Raw genomic sequence first — 24217 nt, forward strand, 5'->3', positions numbered from 1 at the left:
CCGCTATACAAATGGCCTGTGAAGCATGGCTCTCTGAAAGTCTCTGAAGAAATCACTGCAGAATTTCCTGGAAAACGGAGACATTTTTTTATTCTTGCTTCTTAGCACGAAGCAAAAAACGCTGAGGCAGACAGGTGGAGAAAAACTTCAAAAACTTAAAGCAAGCTGAAACTTGCAGGAGCATTTAGAAACCAAATGGCTACACTGGGCTTGTTTCGTTTGTCATTTTACCCGAATGTAAAAACAGCAAGAACTACAAAGAGTCTCAAGGCTCTCTGCAGCATTTTCTAAGGCACGGTAATCAGTTACAACATGTTATTCTTCCTTATACTTCAGTCTTCAGATCCAACACACAGCGGGAACTTCTCTGATCCTCCTCTTGGATTTTGATGTTAAGGGTTAATAGAGCGCTGCTCTATTTGTTTGTTTGTTTGTTTGTTTGGGTGCTTTTTGTACTGTAACATACAGGAAGCTGTATTACCTTTTGTTTATTAGTAGTATAACCAACAATGGCTGTTTGGCTTTACTGAGATTAAGGCTGTGTATTCCGCTATCTCCATTCATTTGTTGTTAACATGTGCTGACAAACTAAACATTTCAGACAAGATGTTCAGAACTTATTTCAGCACCAGTTCTGTGAAAGCACATTTCCATACTCCTGCACTGAGAGAGAGAACCAACTGACAGGGAACTGCCTTAAGCTTCAGCTTTGCTGCCATACTCCTCTCTCTCTTTTTGTTTTCTCTTTCCTTTTCCACACAAAATGTTGAATGGCACTGTAGATGTTGAGGATGGAAATTTATGCAAGGGAATGCTGATTTTTTTGCTCTCTCCTCGTTGCAAACTCTCTGTAAACATACATAATGGACTATGGAGATTGCAGTACTTGCTAACTTGTATTTTTGAGGTTAATATTCATGTGTGGGGAGAGAAGAAGAGCAACGAGGCACTCCTTCAGAAAGTAAACAGTCTTCAGTAAAAGCAACAGCACTGCTGACAGACCATTATTTTAGCCAGTTTAGAAGAGGGATATTTTGATTTACTGAAGCAACTGTCAGTCAATATCGCCGCCCTTGGATATGTTATAGCAAGACAAGTGGAAATGCTGCCTGCTGGGACTGCTGTAGCCTGAAGGTAAAGAATAAGGCTTGTGACCAGAAGGCAAAAGGATGGGGTTTCTGGATGGGGGAAATGTGGACCCCTAAAAAAGCTATTATAATGTGCAATCCCTGAAGAACCAATATTAACATTAAATGCTCTTTAGCAAGGAGCTTAACCCATTTGCCCATTCAGCTGGTTAGTCTAACAGAATCTGTTGCATTTTTCAACAATTTGCTCAGAATTCAGCTAAATAGGACGTAGTCCCAAGGCTCAGTGGTGTGGGTAGATAAGGTCTTCCTGTACTTTATGTTTAATTTGAAGATCTAAACTCACACACATGTCTGCCGCTCAAAGTGCTTTTATTTTAAAAAGACAAAACAAAACCTAGAACACTTTGCATTTGTGGCTGAATTTTCTCCTAAGTATAGTCTTACTCTATTTCCAACTATAACTCCTTTAACTTTTAGCCAAATCACAGAAAACGTTTGAGCATTCATTCTTTCGTCTAGGAAGGTCTAAAAAGTTTCACAGAGTGATACACAAACCTAAAGCACACATTGATTTTTGAGCAATTAGTAGTTCAAAGATTCCAGTTTTCATCATTATTTCAACAGTGACCTCAGTGGGATTAAGAGGCGGAGGTATATTAACATTTACTTTTACTTTGTAGCCAGAATTTTTAAATTTGCTTGTGTAAGATTTGTGTTGCAATATTGCTCTCTGAGTGTTTATGACTGGAATTTTGCACGTAGGCAATATTACAAGATTGGAGAAAGTGCAAGATGAAAAATATACACTTATAATAATATATTGCATGGCTTACAGAGCTCCACAGTAACCTTTTTAATTATTTAGTTCAGGCAACATAGTCAGCTGGAATCCCCGGGATTCCAAGCAGCACAGGTTGTAGGAAAAACACTCGAAATTGGTTGGCGTCAGGAGTGATTTTGTGGTTTGCAAATATAAAGAAATCATTGTGGCAACATAAAAAGACTTTTTTTGTACCGTACAAATTGCTTTTAGGACTAACAACATAACAACAAACTGCATTTTCTGATGTCATCATGGCTGTTTAGGTGTTATATAAACAATCTATCGGTTTCCAAAAATGTATTTTCATCCAAGCAGAATTCCTACAAAAACAAACAAAAACACTAAACAGTTCTTGGCTCCAACTGAATCAAAGCATCCTATTTAGGCTAAATTCAAAATTCAAATGAAGCATTTGGAAACAAAATACACAAATCAATTGATGTGACATTCAGGCTTAGCTATGGGAATTATCTAAACGTAATCTTGCATAATATCAACAATTCATGCTCATTTTATGGTAATTATTCTTCATTATGATAAGATGCTCAACAGGTTGGCTCAGAGCAGCGGGACTGCAAGTTTCAGGCTGATGTGACACATGATTGAGACAGATTATGGAGGTCCAACGAGATGCTCTCCACAGTAACCATGGCAAGCTGCGGTCTAGCAGACTCATTACAACTGGTCACTATGGGTTTCCATGCATGAACTTATAATTACGCCAAATAAATGGCTGGAAATCTTTCAGTATGGAAAATGAGCTAGTACTAGGGCACAATAGACTTCAAACTCTATTAAACCTGTAATGGAAATCATTTATCATGCCTATGGTGTGTGACCCCCACCTTTTGTATGGACTGCTTAATATTCTACCTGTATTACATGGCTCGGAATCTGACTTTGAACATCCTCTCAGTGCTCAACATTTTGTTCTTGAGCTGCTCTAACTTTCACAAGGTTAACTTGAAGCATCAAAGTGATCTGCAAGGCAAGTGAGACTGGGGTGGGAAGATGATTTAATTACAGCACATTTCTATCTTTTCCTATCCTAGTGCAGGTCTGACCTAGGGCTCAGGTGTGGTTAATTTAAATAATCAAGCCTACATGCCATACTGGACAACATCTGCTTTAACTTTGAACTATTATATTGTAAGGTCTACATTATCTTGTATTCCAACAGTGAATAAACTTTATTTCTATTTCAGCTTCTTCTGCTAACAAAGTTTTGTTGTTTTTTTATTTGGTTATTTTAAAAGTTGTTATAAAATTATGTACAACACAGAGGATTGCGATAACTTTGCTACGTTAGATACTGAGCCTGCAATCGTACCATACCAGCTGACAAAAGCCCAGATCAGTTGATGGCTACGGAATCAACTGGCAAAACAAATGTAAGACATACATATTACTACTTGTCTGCAAACACTCTAAAACTACGACTCATGTCCAAAACTGTGAAAAGGAGAACACAAACCAGAACCCAAGAACATTCTCTTTCAAAGTAAACAATGCACCTTTTAAACTCTGTTGGGTGGAGTCGTAAGGGGCAACTTTTACTTTGAAAGCATAAAATGTAAAAGCAGGAAATATTTCCTGTTTTCACTTTTTACTATTACTTTGCTAATAGTTAGCCAGTGTTTGCAGACAAGCTAGCATCTTCCATGCAAACGTCAGGCGAGTGTAGCAATGTCCTAGTGACCAGAGAAATATGGGAGGTCCCACTGCAGAGCTATGAGGCCCAGTACAAATTACTGCATACTGAAATCACATTCTTCTTCTGATTATAGTGGTTATGACTGAAATAGAGTTACTGTGAAAAGTGGGATAAATAAATGAGGTGTGTGTGTGTGTGTGTGTGTGTGTGTGTGTGTGTGTTGGGTTTTAACATAATTTCTCCTTTACTGCAATGAACTGTTTCTGAACTATTAAAGTTACTCAGACACCCCCCCCCCCCCCCGGCATTTCCAAGATTTGTATTTTATCTCTACATAGGTTTTACATTCTTTTCTATAAAGTTTGTTTTCTATCAACATTTCATTGAAATTACACATACTATAATAAAGCAAAAAAAAAAAAAAGACCTGGTATCTTTTCGTCAGAGTTTATTATTTCAGTTTATTCAGGTCTTCATTTTCCGTTTTTGCTCACTAAAATTTGGTACCAGACCTTGATTTCTGCAGAGCTTCAGTAATAATTGCACTATAAATCTGTTCATGCCTTCACTAAACTGTGACTTTGCTGTTACTTGCAGCCACGACCTGGCATTGCTAAATGTTTCCACTAAATGTTTTGGCTCGTACCTCCACCTATCTATCACAATGCAAGGAAGTAAAGAGAACGCAGTGAATGGAGAGGTGTACTGTTGCAGGAACAACCAACACCAAACAATGCGAAAAAAAGAAAAAAGAAAGCCTTTCGCCAATAGCTATAGCTGCACTGGCGCTGACATCATATCACTCCCACATCTCCCTCTCTTGATTTCAGCCCCACCCGCTCCTTTCCATTACCAAGTCGGTCCGTGTCCCCGTGTTATTTAAAGCCAGAGATCCTCCCTCTCGCCGAGCCACTGTGTTGCATCTGTCTGCCTCGCCGCTTGTGTGTCTGGGTGCGTGTGTGGATGAGAGTGCGCTAAAAAACCCAGGCAGCCAGTGGGAGAGCTAGAGAGCGAGGGAGAGAGGCACGGGGGAAAGGCAAAAATCATCCAAAAAGGGAGAAGGAACGGGAGTGTGAGACAGCTATGAAATTCATCCAAGCTATTTGCTTACTGCTTCTCTGTCCAGCTCTGAGCCTCAATACCAGGTAAGAGATAAACAAGAAAACATTTCTTTTCTTTTTTCTTTTTTCTCCTGTCAGTTTCATCCTGCCGGAGACTCTGAAACAAAAGGGGTGTCTTGGTTCAAAGCATGGTATTCTGGAGGTCTGCTCAGTCCTGCCAAATACTGAAGCGTTAATTCGTCCCGGCAGTGGCTCTGTGTGTGCTAAGAATGTTAGAAACTGAGAGACTTAAAGGAGGAAGGAAGAGCTTAGCTGTTGAACTGGGCTATTATCTTTTTTAGTTCTGAAGCAGGCTGAGACACAGTTGTCCTTTTGTGGAGGTAATTCACTGGATTTGCCTCCTCCGCTTTCCCCTGAATAGTGGCGACATTGCTTTTTTTTTTTTTTTTTTTTTTTTGAGGACTTTTGCTGCCTGGTCTGGGAGGGAGCAAGTTGAAGTCAGGGGAACTGAGAGAAAGGACAAGGCGACTTGTGTTGCAGTGCCTTAGAAAGAGCAGGTGTGTGCGCGTTTCCTTTCGCTTATCTGCAATATTTAAAAAAAGCTCAAGGAACAGTGATAGACAAGAAGGATGGACAAATGAAGAGAGCGATGTGTAGAGAAGGAGAGTTTTGATGATTAATTAAATCATTGATAAAATCATCCTTCTTCTCTGCCACTGCCTGACACCACTGCCTTAATGAGAGCCGTGAGAGGGGAAATTCAGGGCTTTGACTTTACCATAGAGACATCACACGCAGGAAGGCATGCATTATAAAACTTGCCTTTTCCGCCTTTTCTTTTCTCCATCCCATCTTTTAGTGGTGAGTGAGTGGAATGCAGTTTCTGGGGAAAACATCCACGGGGAGAATGATGTCTTTGAACTCAGTGTTTTTTGCTGTTGATTTGAACCAAATGGACACATGTCTGTGCATTTGTTAGTGACATGCTAAACACCGTCAGGGCTAGCAATTATTTATTTTGCCTCAAGGGTTACAACAGAGGAGAATTTGTAGAGAAAGTCAAGGTTACTGCACACATCCAACATATTTGTCAATAGCAGAGAGGTAGCACTGATGATGTATGAGTCATATAACTAGGGGCTATATTGATGTATTAACCTCTAGCATTTAGCAGTCAGCAATCCAAGTACTCACGCATTTTTATTTAATTATTTATGTTCGTTTAGCACACCTACAATTAGATGTTTCCTTTAAGTCATATATACAAGTAATTTTAATCATTTATCAGTTTTTTTTAAGGGTTTTTTGAGTTCGCAGACTCATTTAGCCATTTTCTAAGCTCTGAAACTAATAGTGCTTTTGTTTGACTTTGATTAATTAAAATATACGCTGTCTCCCAAGATTTATTTTTAAACCGTGTATACCATTATTAGTCTTAGAGGTAATCTTTGAACACTAATTGGAGAGCAGGGCATTACAGTGGTAATTTGGCAGGTCAGCACAGATTGTATGCTACGTCTTGAGGGGGAAAGTCATGAAAAGTAATTACCAGAACACACAGATGTAATCAGTGTTTTATAAGACGGTTTGTTTCCAGACTTAGCATTAAAAAAAAAAAAGTAATGGGATTGGAAGGCTGCGCTTGGTTAAGAGCGGAGGGCTGGTCGAGAAATAAGGTCAATTGTGACCTTCTGAACTTCAGGTCATGTTAAAAAAAAAGGGAGAAAAAATGTTCACACCTGAATAGATTTGCAAAGCCACGTCTGCCTGCTTTGCCTTCAGGAAGCAACATATCTGACTAGCTAATCTTATAATGCCGGAATTGAAAAAAAACAACAACCCCAAAACAATCATTTCGGCGAATTCAAATAATAAACTCCTACATTATTTTTCTTTTTCTGGAGCCCCAGTTTTCTTTAAATTGATCTTTTTATTCTCTGTGGTAATTATTCAGATTCAGTAAAAAAAAATTGCATGCTTGTTTTTTTCAGGCTCAGATTTCCATGATCGCCAATGAACTTTTTGGCTCGTAGTGAAAGATGCTTCTATTATTTTGTCTAACAATAACGTGGTGACACTTTTGCTCAGGACTGTGAGTCTACAGATGGCCATGGTTTTAAATGTTAATGAAAAGGACAGCATAAAGGCACCTCTACAGGGATCCTTGGATGGATTCAATTAAAGGTCTCCACTGAGCAGGTTTAGTTCTCCTGCTGTGGTTGATATGCTTAAAGGTAGACATGTCAGATATACGGCTATGCATTTCAATAGCCAGCTGTGTATTGTTCTACTAAACTGTGTATTAATCTAGCGTCCCTCTACAGTGATCCTGCTGTGGTAATGACTGTTACATTTTTTTAATTGTTGTTGTCATATTTATTTGTTTTCCGAACTTGTTTGAAGTGGTACAGACGTTTAGATTTTTTGAACCTCTTCTGTGCCTGTTGTGTTTCTGTTTTCATTCAAATTCTTAAAATTTCCTTTTGCTCCTTTCTTATTGTTTTAATAAAGCCACATGCCACATGCCAAACCTGGGAATGACGTTGGTGCCGCGGGTGGCTTTTTGTTGTTTGATCCAGCTGGTACTCCAAACAATAGCTGATTGCTTCTTCAAGCAGCTATCACATTTTTGCTGTTATCCTGGAGGTCATGGGTCCAAACATTGCTTATCATTTGTGACATCCTCATTTTTTCTTATAATAGTGTGGCACTGAAGAGACTGACTGCGAGGTGTATCTGCACCAGTAAAATGAATTGTGACTGTGACTGTCTAGTCTGTGTATTGCTCTGGCTGGCTTTGCTTGATTCATTTCATCAGTGGTGCGTAAGAGAATCCATTTCATATGTTAACTGCAGCCTCTATCCTGCGACCTGATAGAGTCACCTAAAGAAGTGAGAATTAATAAAATAGGAACTGTGTCAAGTTTTCATGCGTGATGGCTGCATTTCGATGTGCCTTTGGTCTGCTTAAAGGTGCTGCGGGGAGGTTTTAAAAGACAAAACATCCTTAACAAACAATGGCAATAAATAAATAAATGAATAAATAAAGAAGAAAACTTTGAAACTTCAAGGCTGTTATAAAGACCCTTCTTCCAGATGAGCATAGAGGAATATGGCACAAGCCTTCATAACTTTCTGTCAGACAGACTTTATAATATGTGGGTAATGGTTCTTTTTAACCTAATCAAATAGTTTTGTTGGCTAAACCAAAGAAAACTCTAACTGAAAGTCATTAAAGCCACAAGGGAACTATGGAGTAAGCTTTGCCACCAGATACCACTACAACCATGTTTATTTCTGTTTTACTGTCTTAAAATCTAAGACTTTTAATAGGCTTACTAACTAAAAGTACGTATAAGAATTCTGTTAACATTTTAATGTCATCTCTGTAAAAACTGTAAAACTCAAAATGCTGTTTCCAGTTCTCGGTTATTTAAGTCCTTTATAAAGAATTATGGTGTTTTAATGAATTGAGCGGGTTACTCGGGCCACATAATAGTGGTGCAGGGCCATGTGTCATTGAAAAAATCAATTGTAGGCACAACACAAGGTTGCATTGACATCAGTCCCATGAGATATGACTTTCCACTTCTGGGTCAGCACTGGGGGCTACTACAGTAAGCTTGTCTCCTCTGCATTTGGCTTTTTTTTTTTTGCTCTATACAGATCAAACAGCTCCACCTTTTTAAACTTTCACATATTCCCTTTCAGAGCATTTCTTGAAACATATTTGACTCATTTCTTTGACACTGTCTTTGATGTCTCTTACCTTAGCAGACTCCTCTTGGAAACAGGGATATCTGGTGGGATCTCCACAATATCAAATATTTATGAGTATTTTGGACAGCAATTGAGTACAACAGTGTTGCTTTATATATTAATAGCTAGTAATAGAGATGTTACCGGTCACATTGCAAATTATTATTTTAAATTGAGACTGCCCTTAACGTTATATAAGGTCAGACATGAAAAGGAGGGTCATTCCTACATCTGATAAAAATACAAACAAACCAAAAAACAAAGGAAAATCATCAGATTGCTGTTTTTGGTGATTTTGCCTTTAATAATAAGCTTTTTTTTTCTTTTTGAAACTGTGTTCATGTCCATTAGTGACATTTTAAAGTGGACCTCTTTTGTTTTTCGGTATTTCCTGCTGCTACAATGGCCGTAGTTTCAAATCAGGGTAGGCATTTATACAAAAAAGGCTGACAAATCAAAAGATTTAGATCTTTGTGGTGTCAGAGAGTGCGGATATTATTAATATTGTCATCTCAGGCACACAGTTTAAGCTTTGAGCATAGCGGGCCCATCCATCTGCTGTTAAATCCTTCTGTTTGTGAAGGGTAGCTATAGCACAGTATGAGATAACCCAGGATTAGTTTGAACTTTGACCCACACAAATGTGCTTTAGTCGAGTCCAAGAACAAAAATATAGAGCAGAAAATGAGCATTAATAGGTCAATTTGAAGGCAGGAAACGGCAGGTAGGAACTTTTTTGTTTTTTTTTCTCTTTTCTCTTCTCCACGCTCTTCCATATTTAGTTTTGAGAATCAATCTTCTTTCAGGGAAATGGAAATAAATATCACAAAATACAAATTAATGTGCTTATTTTACAGCATTTCTTTTCGAATTTAATGTCTCTCATTTCTTGTTCACTTAGCTTATGTTCCATATTTAAACATGACATTTTATTCATGTTTAAATATGGAAGTAATCAATTGGGGAACTTCATTGAGACATCTGTTAGGTTAATTAAAAATATGTCTTGCCTCAAGCATCAAAACTTTGTGCTCTGTCTTAATTTACGTAGGTCCTTGTGGAAATGGTTCAGTACATCTGCATTTTCACATCACAGAGAGCGTTTTCTCTTATAAAGCAACATCTCAACGTGCAACTGTTTTCTCATCCAGTTGAGTAGAAAGAGTGCAGAAATGTGCTCGCAGATGCTGCCTTCGCCTCACGTGTGCGGAGCTGAAAAATTGCAGCAAACCTTTATTTCCATCAAATCAATATTTTGTTACAAATGATAAACATATTCAAACAAGATGTACAGCAGTGGAGAGAAACTCCACATGACATTTCATTGTGCAAGTGCTCACAGTTTGATTTATTTTCAGCTTTGCATTTCTAAATTTTATGGATAAAACAAGCCGCATACAGAGTGAAGCTGCTCACAAACATCGTCTGGCACATGGGGAGAGTGAGAATTAACTAGTCAAGCATGGAGCTGATGTGGAATTAGATCTAACTGTTGAGGAGGATACGATGGTAATATAAAGCTATACATTGATGGGACTTCAGTTGGTTGGCGGGGATAATGACAAAATGGAAACAATTCACCCTGAACATCGTTTACCATTTGAGTGATAAAAGGGCAGCTGTTTTTAAAAATAAGGTTCTGTTAATTAAGTGTGTGACGCAGAGCTTACCTATGTTCGTTCTTAAAGGCTTAGCTGTGTGGCCATTTTTCTCAATTGGTATTAAGAGCGAGATCGTTAGCTAAATGAACTGGTCCTTTTGTTTGTACTGAAAGACATTTGGGTATGCTGGCGTGTTTGGACTGACATGCTTTTTGCAAACATTTAGGAATTTTGTAATGTGGCAAAATGTGTAGGAAAGAGACCGAAAGCACACCAACTCTGATCTGTGTAATTACAATAAGGTAGCAACGTCTGAGTGACTTTTCAATGTACAGCAGTACACAGCTGTATCATGATTCGGCCAAGGCAGCATGACACATTTGCATAGATGAAAATTACTTGGAGAAAAAATAAGCATGATTTCCTATTTTCACATTTTGCCATAGCATCAAACAGCATCTATAGCAGAGGCATGATTATAGATATGACTTTCAGGGACTCCTCAAGATGAGACAAAATGATATTTGTGCAGCTCAGTAATGTCCTCCACAAATCAGACTGTGAATGATAATTGAAATTCAAAGGACATGGCGTAATGGTCACACCATGGCAACCACACTGGCCACATGACAGTAATGAAGTGGGCTACAATAAACAGAACTTTGGGTGGCTCCTACAAATGAGAAAGTAATTAAAAGGACCACGATTGGTGCTGGGTGAAGAGTAGACAGGCATTCTATATTCAAGGCCACATTTCAGGTACTATGTTCTCTAAAAGATATCTGCAATGACAGCAGTGTTTATTCTTCAAACACTTCAAAAGATTTATCATGTAACGGCACATTATCCCATGTGCCATATGACAACCTGGATATTTGCTTGATGTAACAAAACAAAGATTTTGGAAATATGGTGGACGAAAAGATTAAAAATTCTACCAAGATAGTGTCATTCTTTTTCAACAAAAACACTGCTGAAATTTTAAAAGAACTTTGGGATCAAATAAATATTGAGAAAAATGTGAGCTTGACTGGTGCAGCGGTGCCCGACCTTCTGTTATCTCGATCTTAAAAGCTTTACCACAATTATCATTCTCCTTAAATAACAAATGTGGCCTGGCATTATCAGGTAAAATGCTTGTTGCATGACTGCATTTAGCACTGACGGATGACTGCACTTCAAATGAATTGCAAAAGCTAATTATCTAAAATTGCCCAGTAAACGAAAATAGACTTAATACCATTTCTTCAGTGTTTTCAGTGTGGCGTTAGTGTTCTGCCTTTGCAGTGTTGGATTCAGTGTTGGGGGATATTATTGTTCCTGAATTCAATGATCACAATTATGGTTGCTAATTAGCAATTATGCCACTTGAGTTCGTCAAGTTCCTAATTTATCTGTAAAAGGGCAGAACACAAAAGAAATCAACAAACAAGCCCTTTTATTTGTGCTTGCATAACTGTCAACTGATCTCCATTTGTTTGGGAGAAAAGACAACAATGGCACAGAGTAGTCTACAAGTTTGAAGCAGTGCAGACATGCACATTTCTTTCAGTTTGTTGCATGAAAGGAGATGAATGTGACTGTAAAGTGTAAAGATGTTCGTGTTTCTCCTATTAGGACAGGAATTTTGTCTGATATGTGGAATGCATAGAGTTTAAGGCTGTGTCGTTAACTGGCAAACAGTAAAGCATTTCCACTTTTCTCAAGGATCTGAAATGAATAATTTTTTTTACAGGATATCAGAAATAGAATTAGGAATATAAGTAGGAAAATCCTAAAGCTTTGGAATCGTAGTACTGCTGAATTGACACTAAAATTAACACTAATGAAAGTACCGTTTGTCTTAACCCTGAAAGCTATAAGCATGGTTATGCAAAACCATAAGCAAAATACACATCAAGTAACTATGTACTACAGTTAGAAAGTATCTTGAAAGTAGAAATAAAAACAGCTTCCTACTGTGACTGGAAACAAGCAACTGCAACAGAGAGCAGAGACAGAAAACCAAAAAAAAGATGCTAAAATGTTCTGTGGAACTAAGAGTCAAGTGATAATTTTCTGTGACTCCACCGCCATGTGCAACATCTTTCAGATAAAAAGCTGTGCTTTCCTGTGTTGTTGTTAATGCTATGTCTTGAACTGTGGTGAACACCCTCTCTGCTGTAATGTTAGGGAAAGTCATTATTATCCATAACATGGTATGGGCACAGGTCCCATCCGGTCATTAAGTCTGACGTCACTAGCCGTGTCTGGGCCTAAACTCCGCTGCAGGTCCATATAGCACCTGTATAAAAAAGCCCAAAGCCGACTGTACTTCCTCAGGAGGCTGAGGTCTTTTAACATCTGCAGGAAGCTCCAGAGGATGTTTTACCAGTCAGTGGTTGCTGGAGTACTTTTCTATGCTGTGGTGTGCTGGGGGAGCAGCACAGCAAAGAGGGACTCATCCAGGCTGGAGAAACTGATCAGGAGGGCTAGCTCTGTGGTCGGCATGAAGCTGGACACTCTGGTGACAGTGGCAGAGAAAAGGACATTAAAGAAACTGATGGACATTATGGACAATGCCAGGCATCCTCTGCACACGGCCATTAACAACCAGAAGAGTCTGTTCAGTGACAGGTTGCTTCTCCCAAAGACAAGAACTAACAGACTTAAAAACTCCTTTGTCCCACACGCCATCAGACTGTTTAACTCCTCTCTGGAGGGGAGAGGGAGGGGAAACAGGAGGACAAAGGAGGGGGGAACAACTAAGCTGTAGTGCCTCTTCACCTCACTGTGCAATACCTTTTGTGCAATACTTTTGTAAATAGTCAACAGTGCAATTGACCTCAATACTTGAAATGTGCAATTCACTTGTATTTTATTTTTTATTCCTATTTATTCTATTTATCCCCTTTGTATATTTTATTTATATTGTCTCTGTATTTATATATATATGTGTGTGTGTGTGTGTGTGTGTGTATATATATATATATATATATAATATTCTGTAACTCTGTAACTTCTGTCGGTGCTGTGCTTTTTGGAAATCGAATTTCCCAGAGGAACCCACCCGAGGGATTAATAAAGTTCTATCTAATCTAATCTAATCTAATCTAATCTAATATATCAAACGATCACTATGGCATTACTAAGAGTTGAAAAACTGTCTAAAGTCTTTCATCTTTAATAAAATGATCAGCGTTCTGCTGTACCAGGTGTAACAATTGAGTTTAACATCCAGGCATCCATGAAAACGGAATTTATGACATTTAACGGAGTTAGAAGTTAGCAGGAAGTTAGCTCGCTAGCTTCCATCTAAATACAATATAGCATGTCCTGACTGTGGGGTTTTGGAAACAAATTACAATGTACAGCTCTGTTATCACTTCCAACATAAATGAAGACAGAAAACTAAACAGCAGTGATGTTTGTAGGGTTACTGAAGTTTGGCTAGCTGTAGCTAATGATGTGCTACGTGACCGCTAGCGACACAGCTATAGCATAATATAAACAAGCTAACTTTTTTCCCACTCTATAAAAGTTAACGTGAGTGTTCTCGGTGGTCAGGAACAAATGTAATCGCATGGCAGGATGCTGCAAAAGGACCAAACTTCAGCCAGGAGAACAACTGAGATAATCCATCCACAATACGAGGTTAGTCATTCATATACTGCTGCATGGGCTGGGCTGTAGTTACATCCTATGATTTTAAAAACTGAGCTTAAATAAATGATTAGCGGTAATAAAAGCCGAGGGAGGTCAACAGTGATCACTGACTGTTTTAGGAGCTTTTTGAGATTAAATAGAAGAAAATACAAAACATTAAACATGTTAACAACACAAAAGCCATATTAAACGCAGACTACTTTAGGCCTGGAAATAGGATTCGTCACGTCATCACTTAACGACCGGATAAAATGGAGCAGAACATTTCACTTATGCTTTTCCACCACCAGAGCTGGTTGAAGTTTTATAAAGTACTGCTCTGCCCAATATTTGTCAGAGCTGGAAAGTGTGATGCTGTTGTGTATTTGATGGGGTATGATGAATTCTCTTGAACTACAGATGAACTACAAGGATACTGGAAAATCCACTATTACACAATAGGCTATTTTCACAATTTATTTAATTGAGGAGTATTGCAAATAAGCTCATTATTACTGTGTGAATTGTTTTTAGCTATTATGTAGTTCCCTGCTTCTTAGGAACTGAATTCAACATCATTTTGTTCTTTCTGTATCTGCCATTGAGTACTGGAAACATACAGTAGTGTACACTGGATGCTAACTGCAGTGAAACTCTGCAAAGCCGAGGAGAGCTGACTGTAAGTGCACCCTCTCACTGTCTTCTTGCATTCATGGTGTAATTTGAAATAATCGTATTGCAGGTTTGCATTATAGCTGCTGGGAGCCATACCTTTGATGTGAATCTTCATCGTTGTGTCAGCACAGATATTAGTCACTCTTGTAATTGACAGGCATTTAATTGCACACTCCCTGTAAACATGATGGCTGTTCTCTCAGTGACGAGTCATTAGTGGGCAGCCTGCTTTTTTTTTTTTTTTTACAGTGAGGTGCAAGATGTATAACCATAATAAACAAAAGCTGCATATAAAACACCCGTGTTGTTTCAGCTGGTTGTTGCCGGGCAGCCAGGAGTCAATTCTCTCTTCAGCTAAGGAAGAATGCATGCATATAGTTATTTGCTCACGTATGTGAACTGAGATTCAGGGACTTTCATGTATTAGCTGTCAGTCACAACATTAAACATAGTGTATATATTTCCCTTGCTATATGTGATTTTGAGCTGTTTGACATCTGTGCCACTCGAGTCTGCATTTATTTATACCAGGTTGGGCTGCAACTAGTAACATTTGTAATTTTTTAGATAATATTTTGTAGTGATTAATGTATTTAATAATGTGTTAATCCATTACAATTATTTACTTATTCATTGAATTTTTTTTTAAAGGATTCGGTGCAGCCCTTTTACATTTTCCCAGTGGATTGATGTTTGATATCAAAATATCTCGTTTTGTCTGACCAGTGGTCCAAAATCCAGAGTTGAGCTGAGAATCGCACAACTTTTTTGTATTGGAATTACTGGAACCAGAGCATGAATGGCAATGTTATTTTAATTAGCTTTTGAAAACAAATTTGATTGCTATAACGCTTGGCTCGATAAGTGTTATTAACTGAAAATCTAAAGTCCGGAACGTCTAGGTAATGACTGGATTAAATCCCGATTCTATGGCCCAAGTGTTAAATTGTTATTCTTATTTTTTCTGTGTCTCATTTTTCATTTTCCACACGTATTTCTGGTTGTAAGACCCCATTAGCAAAAGCATTACTTACAAAAGTAATGCTTAGCACAGCTGCTGTACACACTGTTTTAAACAGATTTTTCTAGGCTTGGCTCTGCATGACATCAGAAAGAGTGGACAACCTTACTTAATACAGCCATCTCAGAAGCCACACCCACCTTCTGTCCAACTCTTCTCTCTGCGAGGGGCAGTTGGCTTAAAGGGAGAGGAGCTGAGGAGGATAAATAAAAATAACTTTGAATCATAAATCATGCAGAGCTACTGTAGTAGAGTAAAAAGGTACAAATGTGAGGTGAAAAGGAACATAATAGCGCCTCTTCAAACATAAAACAGAAATGCCATTCGAACCGAGAGAGATGAAAATCCAACCAGCTATATGAATTCTGTTTTGGTTTCCATCTCTCCTAAGGTTATGCTTTTATTTATTCCTGGAGAGGAGTTACTAAGCAGATCGGGTCTTTTCAGTAACACCATGTTTCACATTCATATGGCGATACTCTTTTACACCAAGGTGCTGCCTCTCACAGATCACATGTTCTTCCACTGAAGCGGTTTAGTGCTTGATCTGGACTACCGCTGCGGTAGTTTTCAGGGGATCGGGGGTTTCGCGTTCATCTTGCCCACTCTGATTTCTCAGCCTTTCTTGGGATTCAGCTCTTAGTCACAGAGTACTTGTCTAATCATTAAGCTGCCACCAGTAATCTACCATAATAACGTTTCCCTTGTTTCATTCTTTTCCACCGTTAAATGGGCCATAATTGGTTCACTAAGAAATGTGCTCAGAGGCATTATTCACAGAATATTAGAGAGACCGGAGGATGGAGGTATTGGTTTTGGCGTGAACAAAAGGCACAGATCATAAATAATACAGGTTGACACAAAGTGCTTAGATCATGTAAAAGATTCACACAGAGAGTTCAGTGGTTTGGCCTTTTTATCAATATATTTATTGTGTTATATCATTTGTCTGCGCTCTAGTTGTGCGGCTGCCTATTGAGACGGCTCTATTTTGTCAAAGCTGTCATTAATCTCTGTTTTTCTCTTCTTTCATTCGTTATTAAAACTTGTTCTGATTTATCTAAGACATGGTATTTGAAGTATCTGTCATTCAAGCCTTGTGTTTTATATTTTTCACCCTTGCTTAGCAAGTGGTGCCTTAAAATATGCTTATTATTTATTTATTTATCTGAGCAATAACCACCTAAGGCAGTGAAGTAAAGGGTAATGTTGGTGCATAACCGCGGCCTCCAAATTAGAATTAGTCTGTTGGCAAGTTTAAAGTAGAGTTACTTGATGCTAACAACAAAACTTGCCTGGAGACTTGAAGCCTTATGAATACATGCAAATGTACAAAGGCCTTGATTATAATAAGCGGTAAATAAACAAATGGAGACGTGAGATGGAATCTATTCCAGCTGAAGTTCTAGGCACAATAACAGGGACACCTGTTCAAAAAAATGCAGCCCAGTCAGACAGCTGTGCTGTGAATCTAGGGTCACAGCAGTCTCCAGACTGCTTTTTTTTCTTTTTCTTAAGAACAGAAGAGAAACAACACCTGCCATGTTACACCATTTGAAAAAAGACAAAAATACATTTTAAGCAAAGACTTGTGAAATTACTAAAAAGGTTACTAAAAGGTTAAGCTTTTGTGGTATTCTTTATCTCTTTAGAAAGATACTGTGTAAAAAAAATGCATTTTTTCCTTGTAAATGACAGTACATATGTGTGACAGTGTACTTTTTTTTCACGTGTTCTTGCTTTGTCACTTCGTTTCCCTGTCCATTTCCAGATGAAAGTTTTCTTTTTTGTTGAGCCAGTTAACTGACCTGACTCACTCAACCATAAAAAAGTACCTAATTCAAGGAATGAACCACTGTTATGTCTACACATAGCAAACAAATTAGCAGTGAATGAATTTATATTTTCAGGCACTTTATTGCCAACAGCACATGGCTTGTTCATGTTTCCTTAGTTGGATTTTTGAAAAATGCCAAAGATAACAGGGAAGTTTGATAGCCACAAAATAGTAAACAAGGTGATTTTAATCAGCTAATACATAAAAACCTGACATATGTTGGTATGACTTGTAGTTTGTTTGTAGTTTGTTACTTTGTAGGTTGAGAAACATGAGGAACCTAGAGAACTATAGGTCAAAAGAATACATCACTGGCCTAAAAAGAACCATCAAAAGCAAATTATCATCGTCCAAAAGTCATGTTCTTCAGAAAAAAAGACCAGTCACTTGACGTAAGTTGATTATTCTACTGTTCACCAAAGCTTCATCAGAAATGGTCTCCATGTAAGGGTGGCCGTGAAGAAGCAGACAACGTGGTTGAGGCTCTGTCATAGCATTGTAGCAAGTTTTATTAAGCATCTTGTCAAAACTGATGTCATTATAAATCCAGATATGACTTTGATCCATCAAACAAAGCCATACCATACAGGATGTTGAGAGATATCTACCACCCACAGGAGACACGATAGACAAGCATTCATGTCTGTCTTCATAGATTTACAGTATTTTACTTGGGTTTTTGGTCCTGGTTGCGGCAGATGGCCCCGCCCCTCCCTGAGCCTGGTTCTGCCGGAGGTTTCTTCCTGTTAAAAGGAAGTTTTTCCTTCCCACTATCCTGAAAGTGCTTGCTCATAGGGGGTCATATGATTGTTGGGTTTTTCTCTGTATGTCATACTGTAAGGTCTACCTTACAATATAAAGCTCCTTGAGGCGACTGTTGTTGTGATTTGGCGCTGTACAAATAAAACTGAATTGAATTGGTTAGTTCAGTGTCAAATGGCTAATAATTTTTTTTCCTCAGGTTGTAGTTAATTATATATTCTTATATAAAAAACAATTAACAGTACATTCTCCCAAATTTAATAAACTTTCATCTTCTGAAGCAGGGATTTTAATGAATAAATTAAATTAAATCCAGCTATTTTAAGACAGTAATTCAAACAACCTGTAAATCTATGAAACTGTAGACTTTTAAGTTATAGATAATTGTGACTCAGTATTAACAGTATGACAGCGTTTTATTGGTTAACTTTATTCTTATATTCTGCTGTAAATATCTGTACATCAAACAAGTGAATGAACCAGACCTGGCACATACAATGTTGTGCTCAGTGTAATGTGAACACAACATTGTGTCAAAGGTAGAGATTTGCTTTCTTCGAGGGGATTCGTGTCCCTTCCCCCTACTGTGGAATTATTGCTGAGCAGGCTGTTTCACGCAAACACAGAGTCAGCTCTTGGGTTAGTCTCTGCTGGATCCAGTTTGGTTTCTAAAGTGTTGCAGACCCTTTTGCACCCTTTCGGAACCGTTGTCCCAAACAAATGTGAATTTAATTTGGTGCAGTACAGGGAAGTCAGTGTAAGCCTTTGTGTAGGTATCATGCCGTTGAGTAATTGAAGTCTGATCAGCATTGAACGGAGGGATTGGATGAGTGTCTGAGCTGGCAGAATTCACTCCACAGCTGTCAGTGGTCTCGGGTGTACAGTAATTCAACACAGCATCTCTGATGTGAGAGTTTCCCGCTTGATTATTGGACTATCTCTAATATACAAAGCAACTACAATATCGGCATAGGGACTCTTTGTGTGCTATGTGCTTGCGTGAGGCACATCAAGAAAAACAATCTCTGACAGAGACGTACTGTCTACATTCAAGGACAAACACCACAAACTCCTGTTCAGAATTGAAAATAATTTTTAAAGATATCACATAAAACTGCCAAACGAGTCCTGTGTTTTTCATTTCCTGTCTTTTATTAACCCGTCTGTATTTGTTCTGTGCTCTCTGCCGGATATACTGTACATCACAGCCAAGCTCCCATGTACCATTTTTCAAGAAACATAATATCTGCTTCTTTTGGTGAAGGCTACATAAATCTGAATCCTTTATCAGCCGCCAACACACCTCCTTGAAGACACCGGGGCGGATTCTGTTATTTTTATCTAATCATTTCCCGAGCATATTCTGGTGTCAGGATCCATCTTGGCTGACAAGTGCTGGTTCCATTTGTGTCCCCTATCGCCTTGTTTTTCCAGTGTTTTGCCATGACACCTGACTGATAAGTGTGTTGTTCAGTGTGTATGTAGAAGGGGTGGGTTGCGGCAGTGACACGTAGCATTTAGCACCCAGAAGCTGTTCAGTAGTGCCCACGGTGGCAGGTTATCTCATAAATGTTTTTGTTTTATTTTTTGATTGAGGATTTTATGCCCGCAGACTTCAGCGCGTGATGGCACTTTGGAGACTCGCGTTTATTCACAGCAAAAGAAAAATGGTGTCTTGAGGAAATGTGAAGTGTCGGGGATGTCATTAATCCAGAGGCTTGGGTCAAAAGGATCTACGGTTTTACAGGAATTTGTGGCCACTGTGAAACTAATGCTCAGTTTTAATGAAGTCTATATTTTCTCGTGGAATTTCTTTTTTATTGTGGATTTATATCATTAAATTAGAAATGCACTGCTTTTGATAGATTGTTGATTCTCCAAACATGTTACTTCTCTCCTTTACGAACATGGCATTGCAAAAATTAAAGTCGTAACCATCGAGCGGCACACCTAGCCATAATTTCTAATCCAGAAAAAGTCATAGGATAGATCCTCCAGTATTAAGAGGGCATTGTCACTTTCCAATCAATTTCTAGTGTCAGATTTACTATTTGGCAACAAATGGAAACCCAGTCATGCAGCTCACTCTTTTTCTGATTTCATCTCTCTGATAAGTCCGTCTGCTTCTTTTGCTATCTTTATTTTTCCTCCAACAGGACGGCAAACTAGCGAAGAGCAAAGAGGAAGTCCAGGTTATGGGATATGGCCTTTCTTCCTTTGTGTGTGGATGTATGCACATTGAACCTCACCATCGGGCACAGAGAGGGCAGTGAGAGGGTGTTATGTTGCTGAAGTCCACCACTCCCATTTGCCTGTCTGTCAGATGTCTTGCTTGGCTGAGCTCCACACGGTGATGGTGTTGACAAAATGACAGGAGGGGGGCACACTCCAGTGAATGTCAATTTAGCTCTAAAGCACCGTTTCCCCAGGAGCACTGAAGCTCCCACACACCAAAAAAAGGAAAAAAAAGAAGATGACTGTAGTATAAAAAAGGCAAGCTCCAGAGAATTGGTTATTTACATAAGAACATACAGGGTCACATACACGCATAAACAACATACAGCCGCACAGTCCTTACTCTTTCTCGGAGCTTTTCCTGGCATTGCTTACTGTCCTGACTTGACTGGTGGGATTAGAGATGCATTCTAATGTGTCTCTAATCTTATAATCTCTCTAATAGGGGCACAGTTTCACAGCAGCCCTTTAATATATAAACACAGATTGAGTTGGGGGACCGTGGAGGTTACAGGGGACATTTTGTACAGATCTGAATCTGTAAGCTTGACATTAGAATTCACACAAGTATTTCTGTTTGTAACTGCATTAGGCATCTGGAGATGCATTTACAAAATTCACCTCAGATGTTAAATAAGTTATACCAAGCAAACTCCCCTGGCATGTTTAGCAAATTAGCATTTGATGACAGGTGTTTGGCTTAACACTGATTTAATGAGCTTTATGAAAGTCCCTGGAGGATGAATGTGGGGTTTTGGGATTACTTACTTCCAGGATACTGTTAAAGACAGGCCAATGGAAAATCTCTTTTCCAAATCCATTATAAATGTTTCCATGCCCTTATCTGCACAAATCCCACCAGGAACGCATCACAACATATCCCTACCACTTCCACCGGTGTGCAACTCAAGCAGATGCTTTTTATTATACAGCTGTGGATCTCACAATATGTGCACCAAAACATTAAGTGCCTTTAAACAGTAAATTGATTGTCACAGTGGTGTTCTTTGTCCCGATGGGACGCTTAGATAGAAAAGCATAGACAAGGTCATTCACACGACAGCAGTCTCCAAAGCAGCCCGGACGCTTTAAATGTTATCTTGCAAGTTTGGAAGTTGGCTTTTGTCCATAACTTTCACTCACCTTCTGTGCTAATTATTTATTATTGCAATTACAGTCATAAGAGCTTTTTTTTTGGCTTCATTTCTGTAGGCCAGGCTAATCAGCGTCTGTAAGCACCCCACTATGAAACAATGTAGTGCACACAGTGGGTTCAGATGGCTATTATTACTTTGATGCTATTTGAAATAATGTATGACACAAAAACCAAAGTATACTTCATGTTACTCTATATATATATATATATATATATATATATATATATATATATATATATATATATATATATATATATATATATATATTTTTTTTTTTTTTTTTTTTTTTTAAATGATTCCTCATTAAAAAAATAACCACATAATACAGTGCAGGAAAAAAACATTGTGTAGCAAGGTCTTAGGTACAGCTAAAACCTCAGCTGAACCTATACAATCTACAATGTTAAATCTATATACAGTTAAAAAATCTATTTAAACACAGCATATTTTCTTAGGGGCAATAGACAAACAAAATTCTTTTCATTTGGCAAAGCTGCAACACAGTTGTTAGGTAACTTTAATTTATGGATATGTCAGTATTAAAAATGTGTTGCTACCCGTCATCACATTTAAGCATTACACAAACTGTAATTCACATATGAATATGCATGCAATTTTATAGGATAAAGCTGTGAATTTTGAATCTTGAAGACATGGCGCTGTTAATGTTTGACTGTTAGACTTAAAGTTTAAATTACCAAATCCCTAGAGCAGCTCATAAGCTTTCACTCTCTGATGAGAGTGAGGATGAGAGCATTTTTCTTTATCTTGCCTGCTGAGTGGCAACCTGAAATAGTCGTCTTTAAACAAAGCGAGTTACATCAAGTGTGTAGGGCGTTGCATTATTTTTAGTATGCGCACAAAGTTTTAAAGCCCCTAATTAAATGCATCGTAGTCACGTTTGCTGGGATGTAGTGACGCGGCTGTGCATGTGTGTTTGTGAGTCCATTTGTGAGTGTCTGCACTTAGTGCAAATCTGCACAACAAAGCACATTGAGTCTGCCCACCTGCAGGCATTGCGAATAATTTTCTCTGTTGCTAGAAGTGTTTTAATGTGTTCACTTTCATGAGCACATTATGCATACTGGTGGTGTGAATCCCAAACTGCCAAAAGAGGCTGCTGCTGATTTTCCAAATAAACAAAGAGATGCAGATGTTGTTGCAAGGCATCTAGATCAGGATTAGACGATGAATAGATTTATTGTTCAATTAGAACTGCAGCGATTTATTTTTCCCTTACTAATCTCTCTGCAAAAAGTGTTGAAAAAAACAAGTGTTAATATTTTATGATTTTCACACACTGCTATGATTGTAATTTGAACATACAGTGGGGCAAAAAAGTATTTAGTCAGCCACCGATTGTGCGAGTTCCCCCACTTAAAATGATGACAGAGGTCAGTAATTTGCACCAGAGGTACACTTCAACTGTGAGAGACAGAATGTGAAAAAAAAATCCATGAATTCACATGGTAGGATTTGTAAAGAATTTATTCATAAATCAGGGTGGAAAATAAGTATTTGGTCACCTCAAACAAGGAAAATCTCTGGCTCTCACAGACCTGTAACGTCTTCTGTAAGAAGCTTTTCTGTCCCCCACTCGTTACCTGTATGAATGGCACCTGTTTGAACTCATCATCTGTATAAAAGACACCTGTCCACAGCCTCAAACAGTCAGACTCCAAACTCCGCCATGGCCAAGACCAAAGAGCTTTCGAAGGACACCAGGAAAAGTATTGTAGACCTGCACCAGACTGGGAAGAGTGAATCTACAATAGGCAAGCAGCTTGGTGTGAAAAAATCAACTGTGGGAGCAATCATCAGAAAATGGAAGACATACAAGACCACTGATAATCTCCCTCGATCTGGGGCTCCACGCAAGATCTCATCCCGTGGGGTCAAAATGATCATGAGAACGGTGAGCAAAGATCCCAGAACCACACGGGGGGACCTGGTGAATGACCTGCAGAGAGCTGGGACCAAAGTAACAAAGGTCACCATCAGTAACACACTACAACGGCAGGGAATCAAATCCCGCAGTGCCAGACGTGTTCCGCTGCTGAAGCCAGTGCATGTCCAGGCCCGTCTGAAGTTTGCCAGAGAGCACATGGATGATACAGCAGAGGATTGGGAGAATGTCATGTGGTCAGATGAAACCAAAGTAGAACTTTTTGGTATAAACTCAACTCGTCGTGTTTGGAGGAAGACGAATACTGAGTTGCATCCCAAGAACACCATACCTACTGTGAAGCATGGGGGTGGAAACATCATGCTATGGAGCTGTTTTTCTGCCAAGGGGACAGGACGACTGATCCGTGTTAAGGACAGAATGAATGGGGCCATGTATCATGAGATTTTGAGCCAAAACCTCCTTCCATCAGTGAGAACTTTGAAGATGAAACGGGGCTGGGTCTTCCAACATGACAATGATCCAAAACACACCGCCCGGGCAACAAAGGAGTGGCTCCGTAAGAAGCATTTTAAAGTCCTGGAGTGGCCTAGCCAGTCTCCAGACCTCAACCCCATAGAAAATCTGTGGCGGGAGTTGAAAGTCCGTGTTGCTCGGCGACAGCCCCAAAACATCACTGCTCTCGAGAAGATCTGCATGGAGGAATGGGCCAAAATACCAGCTACTGTGTGTGCAAACCTGGTAAAGACCTATAGTAAACGTTTGACCTCTGTTATTGCCAGCAAAGGTTATGTTACAAAGTATTGAGTTGTATTTTTGTTATTGACCAAATACTTATTTTCCACCCTGATTTACGAATAAATTCTTTACAAATCCTACCATGTGGATTCATGGATTTTTTTTTCACATTCTGTCTCTCACAGTTGAAGTGTACCTCTGGTGCAAATTACTGACCTCTGTCATCATTTTAGGTGGGGGAACTTGCACAATCGGTGGCTGACTAAATACTTT

At 38.8% G+C, this 24217-nt stretch overlaps 1 protein-coding gene across 2 annotated transcripts in view; it reads left to right on the plus strand.

Moving 5' to 3' along the window:
- Positions 1-4440: 4440 nt before the first annotated feature.
- luzp2 (leucine zipper protein 2) overlaps positions 4441-24217 on the plus strand; it is a 167800-nt gene continuing 148023 nt past the window's right edge. For both annotated transcript variants that reach the window (XM_080884329.1, XM_080884328.1), the window contains exon 1: positions 4441-4713. In XM_080884329.1, coding sequence (XP_080740455.1) covers positions 4652-4713 — 62 coding nt within the window. In that variant the 5' untranslated portion in view covers positions 4441-4651. The remainder of the gene's footprint in view (positions 4714-24217) is intronic.

This window comes from Rhamphochromis sp. 'chilingali' (assembly GCF_963969265.1).
Source record: "Rhamphochromis sp. 'chilingali' genome assembly, chromosome: 6".
Lineage (NCBI taxonomy): Eukaryota > Metazoa > Chordata > Actinopteri > Cichliformes > Cichlidae > Rhamphochromis > Rhamphochromis sp. 'chilingali'.